The following is a 14,258-nucleotide window of genomic DNA, read 5'->3' as shown; positions in this document are numbered from 1 at the left end:
TTCTTAAACTCTGACAGGCAGTTTATAATCCAATACTAGTTGTCTATAATGTGTGCCAAAGCAGGGTTAAAACAGATCTTTTTGAAATGAAAAAGGGTTGAACCAGTTCTTCTTTCCAAACTATTCTCAGCACGCACCGTTAAGATGCCCATTAGCCCTAATGGCTGGGGTTTTAAATACTGTTGACCAGCATAGTTTTCTTTCTTTTTTAACCCATAGAATAGTTCATTTTTAAAAGCAAACTAAAGTTATGTTCTTAACTGTGGAAATCTTTCTTGGCCGTCCTGATAAAACGACAACACTGAAGAAGTTCCAGTGACAATAGACCAACCATTTGGGGTCCTGTGAACTCCCTGGGGTTCTCTGTGGTCTTTCTCTGAATTTCCTTTAAAAACACCATTTTTACTAGGATTGGTTCCCCTCCATTCAGTATTTACTCATGTAATTGTCTAAACCTCTTTTTGTATTTGTTAGCTTAGTTTTCCTGAGTTTTCCTAAGTTCCGATACAGAAAATTCTGGTGAGATCCATCTTGTACAAAACATCAGAAGAAAAGCTGATCCATATTCTATGCCTTGTAATTACATCTACTCTACCATACATTTCTCTTTCACTTTCCTTAATTCAGCTAATTTTAAACTTCTTTATCTAATTTTTAAACTTAAATGAAGTGTGCTCTGGGGCTAAGAGCACAGAAATCAGTTTGCATTGCTGTTTCTGGATGTGACCAACCTGGAATTAGGAGTCAGGGCGTGTGTTTTGAGGTGAAATGGCCACAACTAGCTATAAGCAATTTGTGAATTGAGAATTATTCATAACAATTATGTTAGGAATGACTGAAATAAGTAATGAATTTTGGAAAAACCATAAATACATCTTGAGCAATTTCCAAACATAAACAGAAGCTAAATATACTTAATACATTTTAGAAATAATTATTCACTCAGCTCTAGTCCCCAGTCTTGCATGGGTATAAATTTAATTTACCACAAAATTGTCTATTACCTAATTTCATTAAGGTCTTCGTACAGCCCGTCACAGTCCTGAGCTATCAGCATAACATTTGCTATTGGCAAATTCGGTGAATGTGGACATCTACTTCCTGTTATAAATTGTTAATAAATAGATTGCAAATGACAATTATATTGTGGTAGTCCTTGACAAATTCAACAGTTAACTGCTTTCCATTTTGCCAGTTATACCTACATACTTCCCACCTTGCAGTGAGTTTTCAGCTCTTTACAAGATGAATCGTCAACAACCCCCAGAGACAGATTTTATCAAAACTCTTCAGAATATTTTCAGTACGTTGCAGCTGCTGTTTGCCATGCATTTCATAAACACTTGGTATTTAGAAGAAGGTTGGCTGTTGTATGACAGCACTGTTATAAGAAAGATGTCAGCGTGAACTCGTAGGTCCTCCCAGACCAAGCCACATATCCAAGAAACTGAGCTGTTGTATTATTTTGTCTCTAAGGCAAGAAGATCTTCATATGAATATTGGATCAGTTACACACAGGTAAGGCATTCAAATACATTTAGCATCTTAAGACCAGTCAGTGCTGGCACCACCGTAGCATCACTGCTTCAAATAGAGAATATTAGAGCTTTATTTCCATTACCAGGCAAGAAATTGAATGAAAAGATATTTCTTCCTTCAGAAGCTAGTGAACAGAGTCCAAACACTCTTACAAGACAAGACAATCCGAAAACTGTTCTTCCTCACCTGTTTTTCCTGCACTGGCATGTCAGCATTTTTCTGAGATGAACCCTACAAAATGAGATGTGGAAATTCAATTATTTATCAGATTGTATCCTATTCTTTACAAAATGTGGGCAGTTCCTTGTACTAGGTAACATATGGAGCAGCTTCAAACCAGCCAAAAAAAGAAGAGCCCCAAAGTGTTGTGAAGCCATAATAAATGTGTCATTGTCTGATTTTTGAGTCTTTGTTTTCTGAATTCTAATCATTCAGCGTTAAGAACATTTCTTCCTGGTTATGCTACAGATCTGGAGATATGTTTTTGATCTTAAAACATGTGTATTTATATGTTATTGTTTATTATTTGTTTTGTTTATATTTATATTTATTGATCTGTGAAAATATGTTTTCTGGCCTGAAAATATTTTTAGTGAGTATTAACTCCCTGCTTTAGTGAAAAACTTTATTGTTGGACCATTCGTTACAGTTTAGGGAAAACTGACCACTGTTGGTTCTGCTACTGATCAGACAGAAGCTGTAATACACTATGAGACGTGTTGACAAAGAAAGCAAAGCTTTTCTTCGACTTCTGACTAGGCACTGCTAACAGTATTTATTTAAGTTCACAAATTAAAGTAAATGGCTGATTTGCTAAAAAAGCCTGGAATCCTGAACAGACAAGTAATACTATTTTTGGAGATTTCTCTATGCCTTTGTACTTCGATTGTGCTTCCATCTTGTCGTCCAATCGGTGGTCCATCTTCCAAGCATCCCTCTGGCACGTGGAAGTCCACCTTACTTGCTTAGACTTCTCTCTGTGTCAAGATAATAATTCCTACTCATTGGCTTCTGCTTCTTCCAGGCCTTTGGGTTTTGATCCATAGGCACTGTCAGGTGGGTGAGAGTCTGCATGTTTCTTCAAAATCATTGATTTCTCGACTGGTTGTGGAGCCTGCTCAGATGAGTGCAAACTGCGGGAGGTAACTTTGTGCTTGCCTCAAAGGTGCTGTGTAATCCAGGGCTCGACTGTCCCACAGTGATGCCGTGATGTGCCCCAAGCTTGGATGAGAGAGTTGGAGAGGAAATTGCGTGTGAAAGCACTGCCAGGGAAGCAGACTTCAGTAATCAGCTTTCCTGAACCCCAGCAGAACAACAGATGCACTGAGGACAAAGCCACTCCTAAACCACCACAGCCAGAGTGTTTGTGAGAAGCAATTGTTTTGGGTTTATAGAGACAGAAAAAAACTAGGGAGTAGCTGTCTCAAAACCCAGACTTAAATCAAAGACAGCTACAGCTTTGAAGGAACTAACAGTAAAGCCTGATGTCCTAAAGGTTTAGGATCAGTTGAAGGTAGATTAATTGAAATTACTGAAAAGAGACAAGTGCAGTGTGTCTGCCTGCAGCATCTCAGGAGGAACTGAAGTGGCAACAAAAAAGAAATTTGGATTTAGTTTCTGCTGGGAACAGCGTCCCTAATCGGGGTCAGAAAAGAAGCAGTTGAAGAGGTGATAGAGGTAGGAGGAAATAATACAGTGGGAACGAAGCACTGTGGAAAAATACTGATGCTTTAATTGCTAAATTTGGCACAGATATATCTAGGAAGCTAATCCTATTGAGTGTTTGCTATATTTGGATATTAGTTATCAGAGGGGTGTGTGTGTGTGCAGAATATGATATTTTCTGCAGCTTTCTTCAGCCAACTGTACATTACAGATGGATAATTTATAATATTCTAAGACTGGTGTTTGCTTATTGTAAGGTGACACATTCCTTGATGAATATACAAATTAATAGCACTGCCAACCAACAGTCAGCGTATTAGTCTGCTTCCTCGGCTTTTGAAATATGTTTCATAACTCTGTGGAACACTTCTGGTGCTGAGGTAATGTCAGACTACAACTTACAAACAGTATATCCAGTAACGTGTATCAGTTGCAACAACCAGAAGGTGTGAAAAGCTTCTGTCTTCAGTAAAGTGTATGACTTTTCCTTCTTTTCCCTTATTGAATATCTGATAACCTAACACTGCCTTTCTGTGCAAACTCCTTAGTGGCTATGAAGGAAGACAGAAAATGCGCTGTTTCTCTTTTGGTGACTCTGATCCAAGCCAGCCTTTGGTTCTCAGTGATTTTTTTTTACTTACTTGGTTTCTCCCTTTTGAATGCCACCAAACATCCAGGGCTTCAAATGTTTCATGGCTTTGAAAGTCTTGATATAGTAGAGCGTGAAAAAAAAAAAAAAAGAAAGAAAGAAAAACACCAAAACTCAGTAATTTTCAACTGAGCTGAACAGCACCTGTAGCATGTAAGGGTTAATCAGAAATAGCAGAAGCTGTGTTTTCTTTACTTTGAAAGACAGACTTGATGAAGTGCAGTAAATCATCCCCTGAAAGTTAAGAAGCTAGAAAATGAGTGGTACACAGTAGTGCTGTGCTACAGACAATAACAATACAAGAACCTAGGTGCTTGCGCCTGCAGTGGTGAGCGGGTGATAAATTCTGAAGTGTGTGTGGGGGTGTTTATTGAGGTCGCAGGTGGTTTGTGAGAAGGAAAAGTACGAATTCATTAACATGGGAAAGTGCATGTTTGACTTGCTTAGTTCTGAACTCTGCACAACCCTGATAGGATGGTATGTGCTGCTTGGTGCTTGAGATTCAGAGATGCCCTTTAGTATAATAGCATGATATATTAATTTTGGTGGTTTCCTTTTGTTTGTTTGTTTGTTTGTCCCCCCCACATTGGACATTACAGTTGGCTGTACTATGCACGCAGTCAGACGGGAGGGCAGATTTCAGCCCGGGCAGGGGTGCCCAACTCAGAGCTGGCAGGACAGGGAGAGGGGGCAGCTCTGTGCTCGGGAAGGGCAGGAGGGCTTCAACCGTGGGGACCCGGCACAGGCACCCACATGGGGAAAGCTCTGGTTGTCCGTGGAGCTTTACAGCCAAAATTAAGGCAGCCAACAGGGCTAGGTGCCTGTGGGGGTGGGTGGTGGGTTTTGGGGGAATCACAGTATTGGATGAACGTGCTTGAATTCTGCCTAAGCCCTTCTTCTGGTACTGAGGTCCTTTACAGGAGCTAGTTCATGCAATTATTTCTGTTCTCTGATTGAATTCTGGCACTTGGTAATATTGTAACAGTAAAGAACTAAGACTTTTAATAGCAGGGTTTTGTACAAACAAGGAGCAAGCAGTCACAATCTAGATATGACTCCAGGGACCAGGAGTAAAGCTTTAAAAAAGGCCTTTGGAGCTTTGAATCCCCCAAGGAGGGAGAGCAGAGGAACAGATTGAAAAAAAAATGGGGAAAAAAAAAAGATTTGTGAACTTTCAATGTCACACATTTTCCTGTTGAAGCTATTCATGGGTTTTGTTGTCAATGCGTTACTGTAACACCTGCTGGCCACTGTGAGGATTCCTCTGCGACAGTATAATCACAGAGCACAATGTGGCCACAAAGAAATTACAACTCATGATCTGCAACACATAAAGGGGGAATAATGACAGACTCAAGCAGGTATACGCTGTTTTATCCACACGTACAGTCTGGATGGATGCATTTGTGTCTTCATTTAGCATTTGCGTTAGTTCTGTACACACGAGTGCTCCCTTGCAGCTCCGAGTCTGGCCATTACAAGTCGGCTGCTCTTAGGGTATCATTCAAGTAGATCTGAAATAGGGATTTGAAATAGGAGAAAATAATAGCTTAGGCTTAGGCTACTGTAAGCTGGGCCGGCTGAGGGACAAATTTACATTTAGATTGAGTCTCTTCACATCTTCTCCAAGTAATTGTAAACTCTCTTGTGCCTCAGCCCTAGAAAGGAATTTAGGGAGCCCTGCACTGCCAAGCTGTGCCTTACACTTTGTAAAACATGTGATAGCTAATCTAAGTAGTCAGGCTTAGCATCTACTTTTCATAATTATTTGTGCAAATACTACTCGGTTATCAAATGTCTGCATAAATTGGACAAAGGATATCAGCACTGCCAAAATAAATTTGTTGTAGAAGTGTTATGTCTGATTATTTGTATTATTCAACCAACACCCAGGCGTCCTATTATGTTAAGAGTCACACAAGCATATAAGAAACTGTTCCCCCACCAGGGAGTGTATGACTAATTTACGATAAGAGACAACAATTGGACATTACAAGCAAATAACAAGAATGGGAGAGGAGAATTAGGTTAAGCGTGATAGTTGGTGCCTGCACGTTCCTGTGAGAACCATCAGTGAGATTTAAGTAAAGGGAAAAAATGGTTTGATATAAATAAATACGAAATATGATATCAGCAGCCCTCACTGGGCATTTGCCTAGCCCAGCGGAGATTTCTGCGGTATGTACTTAGCTGTCATATTAGGGTCCTATTCTCACCCCCGCCATGCCCATTTACGCCACTCTTCCAGGGACCTCCAAATGGCGTTGGACACGGACAGCAGAGGATGGAGGAACCCAGCCAAGCTGCCGCAGCTGGGCTCAGGCCACAGAAACCTGCCATCTGCACCCAGCCAGGCACGTGCCCGGCAGGGGTTCCTGGTACTGCACGGCTTTGTTACTGAGCGCTTCATACCGCCAGGAAAACCTAAAGGGATCTTGGCGTGACCGAGCATTGGTCTCAGCCGAATGTGTGCTGCTGCTGTATGTTTTCGGTCCCAGGCTATTTTGTGTATCAATGTAAATGAGGCACTTTATTAAGACGCCTCGTTGAACGCCTCTGAGTGCAGGGGATAACCAGCCTTCCTGTAAGCTTCAAGGAGAGGAAGGCGCACACAATACAAGGGTAGGCGTTTATGGAGGTATCTGCTCTCCAGTCTCCCTTCTGATCCAAGGCCACCCTGCCCCGCTGTGAGCCTGTAATTGTTCTGAGCCTGGCTTCTCCGTTTACTGGGAAGCCGGGCTGAGTTCAGCTCCTCATCCTCACCTTTGGGAGCTCGTGGCTGATGATACACAGGCATACAAGGAGACCCTTCAAAAATAAAGCATTTAGTATTTGAAACAAAGCATTTGTTGGGGAAAAAAAATCATAAAATAACCAAAAATAATCTATATTCACGTATTTGTGTAAAATTTTCAAGGTAACCAAAGCAAACTGGACTCTGTCAGGCACTGAAGTGTCTCGGATTAACTTTCCCAGCTAATTCCCAGCCTTTTGTGAATGTGCTCCTTTTTCCACCTCCCTAATTCTTTTCCCCTCCAGTGCAAAGAAGCCTGGCACTGTCTCTCAGCTATTGTTTGCAGGAAAGTGGCTTATCTTGAGCCATACTTTTTCATTTTCCTTTTGATTTGAAGTGTTATGTTCGTGGGGCAACCGAGTCAAACCAGAGTACCCATAAATCAGTCCCGAGCAGTTCCCCTTTCATCACGGGACTAAAACACATTGCAAAGCTAAGAGGAGAATCTGGAATTACAGCGTATTCTCGAAAGTTGTAACAGGACCCAAGGAAGAGTGGCAACATCCTTTTCTGATTCCTATCATCCATAATATTTAGTATTCTCGTAATAATATTTCTTAGGATGAAACACAGCAACCACCATCTCTCGCTCCAGGATTTCAGAAAAGGAGGCTTGTTTACGTTGCCCAGTAGCTTCTTGATGGTAAAACAAACTGAAATAACTCCACCACCACCCCCGGCACGTCGCTGCTGCCCCGCGGCGGGGCTCTGCCCTCCTGCCCCTGCAGCCCCGGCTCTCTCTCGGGTCTTTTCTCCCCCGCTGCGGCAGCTCTCGCCAAACGACGTCACTTGTTGCACAATGACGTTGTCGGTGGCGTCACTACCTGCCCGTGGCACACCGGGGAGCCGAGCGGAGGAGCCCGGAGCATCCCCGCCGCCGCCGCGCCGCTTTCCCACGCTCCAGCTCCTCTCCCTTTTTTTTTAGGGGCTCTCCGGGCGCTTTGCAAATAAACGCAAGGGCTCCGATCCCACGGCCCCGCGGACCCCGAGAGGACGGCCCCGTGTTTTTCACAGCCACAGCCAGGAGCTCGCTGGGTGCCCGGGATGCTCGGCACTGCCTCTGGGCGAGCCGGTGCCTGCCGCCAGCGAAGAGGTGATGCGGCGGCTGCTGTTGTGCTGCTGCAAGGCGCCGGAGAAAGGGTTTTCGCCAAGTCTCAGCTGGAAAAAAAATAAAAATAAAAAACAGTAAAAAAAATAAATAAACCAACGTGCAATGCCGATGGCTGGGAAACACAAACTCCCTCCCCAGCCCGAAATCAGGGTTCCTGGCAGCAAGCGGCTGCCGGCAGCGCCCCTATGATGAAGGCTGCGGGGAGCTGGAGGGGAGCAGCAGTTCGCAGGGAGCCTGGCGCCGTGACAGAGGGGGCGGATCCTGCGCACAGGCGGGGAGCGCCGCGCCCGAGCGGCCCCGGCAGCAGCGGGGCTATTTCAGGAGCCGGAGCCGGGGCCGGCACCGGGAGCGGGGCCGGGGGCAGCGGCAGCGGCGCCGGTGGGCTGAGAGGGGGCGGCCGGGCAAGGGGGCTGCGGGTCGGGTGGAGGGGAGAGGGAGGCTTTGGGGGGCTGCATCACAAGTTGAGCTGAGCCGGGCGGAGAGGGGAGCGGGAGGGGAAGGAGAGGAGGAGGAGGAGGAGGAGGAGGAGGAGGAGGTGGAGGAGGAGGAGGCGGCGGCTGCCGCCGCTGAGGGATTTGGGCTCGTTTCGCCGAAGCAAATCAGTGCTCGGGAGAGAGCGGCGAGGAGGAGGAGGAGGAGGAGGGGGTGAGGGGGCAGGGAGAGGGGGCTCGGGCGAGAAAAGTGCGAGGGCTGTGTCTGGGCGAAGCAGAAGTGATGAGAAAGCCGGCGGGGAGGCTGCAGGAGGCTGCCGCTGCCGCCGCCGCCGAGCTCCGCCGCCGGCCGCCCCCCCGGCGCCCCCGGCCCTCGCCATGGAGGCGCTGAACGGCCCCGGCCCCGGCCCCGGCCCCGGCGACTCGCTGCGGCCGCCGCCCGGCCACCACCACCCGCACGCCGACAAGAAGCGGCCGCACCGCGCCCCCTCGCCCGCCAGACCCTTCCTCAAGGACCTGCACGCCCGCTCCGCCGCCCCCAGCGCCGCCTCCAAGCCTCCCCCGGCGCCCCCCAAGTCCCCCGGGCTCCCCGGGCGGCCCTCCCCGCCGCCGGCCTCGCCGCAGCCGGGCGCCCACCACCCGCCGGCCGCGGGGCTGCTGTCGGCACAGGGCCGGCTCCCCCGCCGCCCCGCCGCCCCGGGGGCCAAGGCCGCCGCCGTCCCCGCCGTCCCCTCCGTGCGGGCGGGCGCCAAGGCCGCCCCCTGCGCCAAGCGGGCGGCCCGCGGAGCCGAGCCGGGCCCCGGCGGGCGGCCCGGGGGCAGGCAGCCCGGCGGCGAGGGTGCCGCGGCGGGCGGCAAGGGCAGGAAGGGGAAGCGGGGCGCCGCGCCGGGCGGCGGCCATGTGGCGGCGGCGGCGGTGCTGGCCCGCGTGGGGCACACGGACAGCAGCTCCGACCTGTCCGACTGCCCCTCCGAGCCGCTCTCCGACGAGCAGCGCCCGGCGCCGGCCGCCAGCAGCGACGCCGAGTCCGGCACCGGCTCCAGCGACCGGGAGCCTCCCGCCGCCCTGCCCGGCCCGGCCCGCGGCGCCCCCCCGCCGCCCGGTCCCCGCGGGGAGCCCCCCCCGGGGCCGCAGCCCGGAGCCGGGCGAGCCCCGAGCCGCGGGGAGCCGGCGCGGGCGGCCCCCGAGGAGCTGCAGCGGGAGGTGGAGGAGCTGCGCTCCGAGAACGAGTACCTCAAGGTGGGTGAGCGGCGGGGCCGGGGGGCTGGGGGGGGGCCGCCGCCGGTACCCCGGTGCTGGCAGCCTGGGCTGAGCTGCCCGCGGGCTCGGGGGCTGCGGTGGTGGCTGGGCAAAGCCCAAACTCTTCCCAAAGCGCCGGGCAGCGAGGGCTTGCTTTCCAGGAACTGCTTTCCTCAATGCCGCCCGTTAAAATAAGAAGGGACCGGTTTCCTCATTCGGTACGGAAAGGCCGGCAGCGCTGTGTCCTCCGGTTCTTCTCTTACATTTATAACAAGGCTCTGGGTGACTTTAAACAGCACCCGCAACGAAAGGCGCATCCTCGGACAGCTCTGTGCATGCATCCCCCGAGAGGCAGGAGAGCTAAATTCAGGCGTGCTGTGCTCCGAGCCGGCTTGACCCGCGGAAGCCTTTGGTTGGACCTGTCCCTAGAATATGAGCTTTTGGCACAGCGAAGAGGCTACATCCATAAAAAGCTATAAATAAACAAACTTGGATAATCGTGTAACCGCGGGTACTGTGCCGCTTGACTCCGCTGCTGGTGACAACAATGTTTGTTCCCCGATTTTGCAAACTCCATTTAGTCAAAACAACCATGCAAATCTACGGGAGTTTTGCTCGAATAAGGGCTGGAGCTGGGTGTAACCTTGGGAGAGAGGAGGATGGCAAAGATACGAATGGGGCTTGCCGAGGGGTTTTGGCTAAGGGACGAGAAACGATGCTCAGCATAGCAAAAGGTTAGCAGCAGGGGTGCCGCAAGGTTCTCTGCTGGGTCTGGTGCTGCCTAATGAACTGGAGAAAGGAGTGAGCAATGATACAGCAAAATCTTCAGACTGCATGAAGTTTTTCTTAATCTGAAGTCAAGTCCAGCAAAGACTGGGCAGAACGTGATTGGAGGCTTAACCCTGGTGAATGAGTGAGAAATGAAGGCAGAGGACGGGAAATAAATCTCGATATTGAAAATTTGAAGCGCTCAGAGAGAAGGACTGAATGTGCACTTTTCTAGGTTTTACGTGCCTTGTGTTAGCTCAGGAGCATCCTGAGAGAAGGAGCAATGCAAATCTCTGCTCAGTGTGAAAGTGCAGGCAAAGTATGTTTGATTTCATTGGAAACTGAACAGAGAATAACAAAGAAAATATTATAATGTTTTATAGAGCCATGGCTGTTATGTGGATCAGTGGGTGTATGTGAAATACTGTGGGCACCACCGGTCATCTAGAAAAGGATAACACAGAACTAGACCAATAAAAATGATTGGCAGATAGCAGAGCCTTTATAGCACTCATTTGTTGGAAAACTCTGGGGTGTATCAGGGAAATGTAATAAAAGTCTGTAAAATGGTGAGTGACATAGAGAGCCTTTATCAAAAGCTTCTGTTTTACTTGACAGCCTAGAAACAAGAGGAGATGTAACGAAATCTGGGTTGGTAATAGGAATTGCTTTCAGGAGTAGGCAAACTGGCATTGCCTGCAGAAGTCTTGGAGGCCAGGAGCATAGGAATACCCAGAAGAGCATCTCTTTGGACATCTCTTTGCGTTACAGGATTTCCACAGTTGTGCTTACACTTTCACCCAGTATGAAGAATATGTTAATCCTCCTGCTTCATACTGACGACAATTTGTAACTGTGGGAAACTGAAAATAGCGTTTGTCTGAATTGCCTAGGACCAATTATCATTAGGGTTTGGCATTGGCAAGTCCTAGGTAAAGAACTTTATTCCACATCGGTTGAAACGTCTATCTCTGTGTGTCTTCAAGTCTTTCACCTTGGTGTCTTCATCATCTGCAGTGGTCAGGTCCCAACCCTCCTTTGATTTGGGCTGTAACTTTTTCAGGCCACAAGTATTTCAGAGACCAGCAGAGTAATGCAGGCTGCTTTCTGAGTGATGTAGTTGACTTCCAGTGGGCATCTACTGGTGCCTGGAAAGCCTTGAGCTGGCACTGTGGCTGTTCTGAGGGGAATGATTCGCCTTTTCTCCCTGGCCACCCCAGTGTGTAAAGTCTTGGAAGCGCTGCTCCTTTCCCAGATGGGTTGGAATCAGCCTGACAGCTCAGAAGCCATCAGGAGAATTCCCAAACTTTCTTTTCCTTTCCTAGGGAAACTTATTAAAGCACTTCTCTAGTCTTCTGCAAATTAAAACCACAGCGTTGCGCGAGTTGTTGACGTGTGGGTTTGTTTCTTGTGTTTCTTACACGGCAGTTCTCTTGTTTGGTGAAGGAGCGAGCTTTGTTTCTTGTTTAACTGGAGGGGGTTAAGGAATAATGGGGAGGCTGTCAGCTGCGAATAGACAAATGATTAGATAAATCCCAGAAGAAAACGTTAATTTCCTGAGCGTGTCCGTATGCTGAATTTTGTAGAGTTCACTCCTCCTTTTCCCTCCCTACATCTGGAATGCAACAGTAAGTGCACATAATTTTAAAGCCTATTCCAGGGACATTTCTCTTTCACATAGAAAAGACTTTCACATATCTTTCACATCTCTATAACAGGATATAGAGTGTACTCTGTGTGTGTGTATATATACACACATTATATACAAAGACTTATTTAATTGTAATGATTACTGGAGATTAAAGGGCTTCTAGAAGAAACAAAATGAAAACAATCACGTCTTTATTTCTACTCCAATACTAGAAGGTCTCCCAAAATGCTCTGTGGAAGCCTCGCAGAGCAAGCTGTTGGTGCTCCAATTGTCTGAAATTTCATATACTGTGAGCCTGATCTCAGCCTGATGTAAAGTTTCCACCTTATGTATTTCCTGGCACTGTGATTTTTATGCTAGGTGAGGCTTCGGCTCCAGAAGTAGCGGACTGTCTGTAAAGTTAAGCATACACATGAAGCAGCTCGGGATAAGTGTTCACACCGTGCAGTTTCCCTTTTACTACCTCTGTGAAATTTCATTGTTGATTTCAGTTTCATGAGTCTCTTGCATAACCTTCCGTGTAACATGCTGAAAGACTGTAATACTACAGCAGCAATTAAAAAGGTGTCACTTATTTGTTGAGGTGAAAGAGTGGAATTTTGTCATGGTGGCTGCCTCTGTGTAGTCAGAAGGTCACTGGTAAATGCTAGTGGAAGGTATAGGTTTAGTTACTGCTGTCCGGTCCCCATCTGTAGGAGCAAAATACTGCCCATGGAGAACCGTCATGCACTGTGCAAGCACTGGGAAGCTTTGAAAGAGGCTCTTTGTGGTGCAGATCCCTCTAAAGGATCAGGGATCCTCAGGGAGAGGGACCAAATTTTAGCAATTAAAGATGTTCTTGCTTTGTCTTGGCAAAAGTTTGTTTCAGACTGTTTTAATTAAGTAAGCTTGTTACCAGAAACAGCAGTGATACTTGACTTGTGAAATACGAGTCTGACACGTGCTTCTTTTCTCTTTACATCCTGAATGGACACTATTTGAGGGGAAAAAAAAAAAGAAAAAAAAAAGAAAAAAAAAAGCCTTGTCCATGAAGTGCAACACTTTTTGCTGTCCTTAAATGAAACCAGTGCTTGCTTTGTTTTACTGAGTGTTTGTGTCTTGGTACAAGTTCACATGCCCTAGATGCTGCTACTGTGCAGACTAGCACAAAAATATATTCTAAGCTGTCTGGGATATCTTAGATGATCACCTTGTTTATCTTGCTTTGTCTTATTCTTTCTACTTTCATTTTTGTCTGTGACACAGGGTGGGTATAAGGGGAATAAGTGGCCACTCCTGGCACCTTGCGGCACTCTGATACATCTACACAAAGCTCGTTTTTGTTTCAAACTGCAGTGTGTGTCAAATGAGGTTATCTTGTATTTCTCAGCTCCCTTGAAACTGTAGGTCCTTGAGTCTGTATGCTTGAGGTGAACTTAAGCCTCACTTGTGTATCTCAAAGGATCTCTGCCGAGCAAAAAACAATGCAAAGTGACAGGACCAAATATTTCCTTTAGCGAGGGTGTCAGGGGTCAGCAAAACAAAGGTTGCCCCCGTCTGTGTGACAGGCACCTTTTCTCACCTGGTACCTGGTGTACCTGAAGAGAACAGTGGCAATAACCCTGCCCTGGGTGTGCAGCCTCTGTGGTGGGCCTCGGCCTATGGGTGGCTGCTGAAGGGAAACATCACTTTGGGGGGGGGAACAAGGGAAGGGGACAGGGCCTTAACAGCCCCATCTGCATCCCCACCAAAGCCCTGTGCTGCCTGGAGGGTGGAGGAGGCGATGTACCAGGGCATAGCCATCTGCAGCACTCAGGATGTTTGGTGGTGGTGGTGCACCCGTCAGATGACTGCTCCCAGGGCTTCAAGTGCCCCAGCAGAGGAAGCGTGCTGGCACAGTCACAAGCCCAGTGCTTGAGGGAAACAGAAAAGCTGCCAGACACTCCTCTCTCTCTGACATCCTGCACACTCCAAGCAGCCCTGAAGTCAACAGCTGCTCCCAACTGTATGAGTTTTCGGTTCTCATCTTGTTTTACACCTCCGGTGTTCTGCCTTGGGAAGTCGTGCAAGCTTCAGGCAGCACCGGGTCAGTGCAAGCCTATTTTGAAGTAGTTTGGTTTGAGAGCTAAACAATACGATCAGGGGCCCAGGGACTTTCAGTTCCTCAGCATATTTTGCAAGAGGCAACAATAATGGTTGTTGCTTTCTTCACAACCAAAGCCTTTTAGAGCGTATTTATCCCTACTGCAGTTCTGCCGAAGTGGGTAAAGTGATAAGGGGGATGTGTTTATTCCTTAGCAGTAACACCGTCTCCTACATAAAGACGGTCTGAGATATTTAAAAGACAAAAACAGAGATTACATAAAATTGCAGTTCGTGAATCTCAGATTTTTCAAGGCATTTCTAGAACTCCTGAATTTGCGAGTACCATA

The 14,258-nt window shown here is 47.8% G+C and overlaps 1 protein-coding gene across 4 annotated transcripts in view; it reads left to right on the top strand.

Annotated features, from left to right (window-relative positions):
• Positions 1–8,567: 8,567 nt before the first annotated feature.
• The window catches only part of MTCL1 (microtubule crosslinking factor 1), a 104,818-nt gene continuing 99,127 nt past the window's right edge, over positions 8,568–14,258 (top strand). For 3 of the 4 annotated variants that reach the window (XM_050708923.1, XM_050708922.1, XM_050708921.1), the window contains exon 1: positions 9,301–9,428. Coding sequence is in view for 1 of the 4 variants with exons in the window: in XM_050708924.1 (XP_050564881.1) it covers positions 8,568–9,428 (861 nt within the window). In the remaining 3 variants the exon portion in view is untranslated. Of the gene's footprint in view, positions 9,429–14,258 lie in introns of all 4 variants that reach the window. The other variant, XM_050708924.1, reaches the window with a different exon arrangement.

The sequence above is a fragment of the Cygnus atratus genome, chromosome 2, assembly GCF_013377495.2.
Source record: "Cygnus atratus isolate AKBS03 ecotype Queensland, Australia chromosome 2, CAtr_DNAZoo_HiC_assembly, whole genome shotgun sequence".
Taxonomy (NCBI): Eukaryota; Metazoa; Chordata; class Aves; order Anseriformes; family Anatidae; genus Cygnus; species Cygnus atratus.
This window is presented reverse-complemented; position numbering and strand designations above follow the sequence as displayed.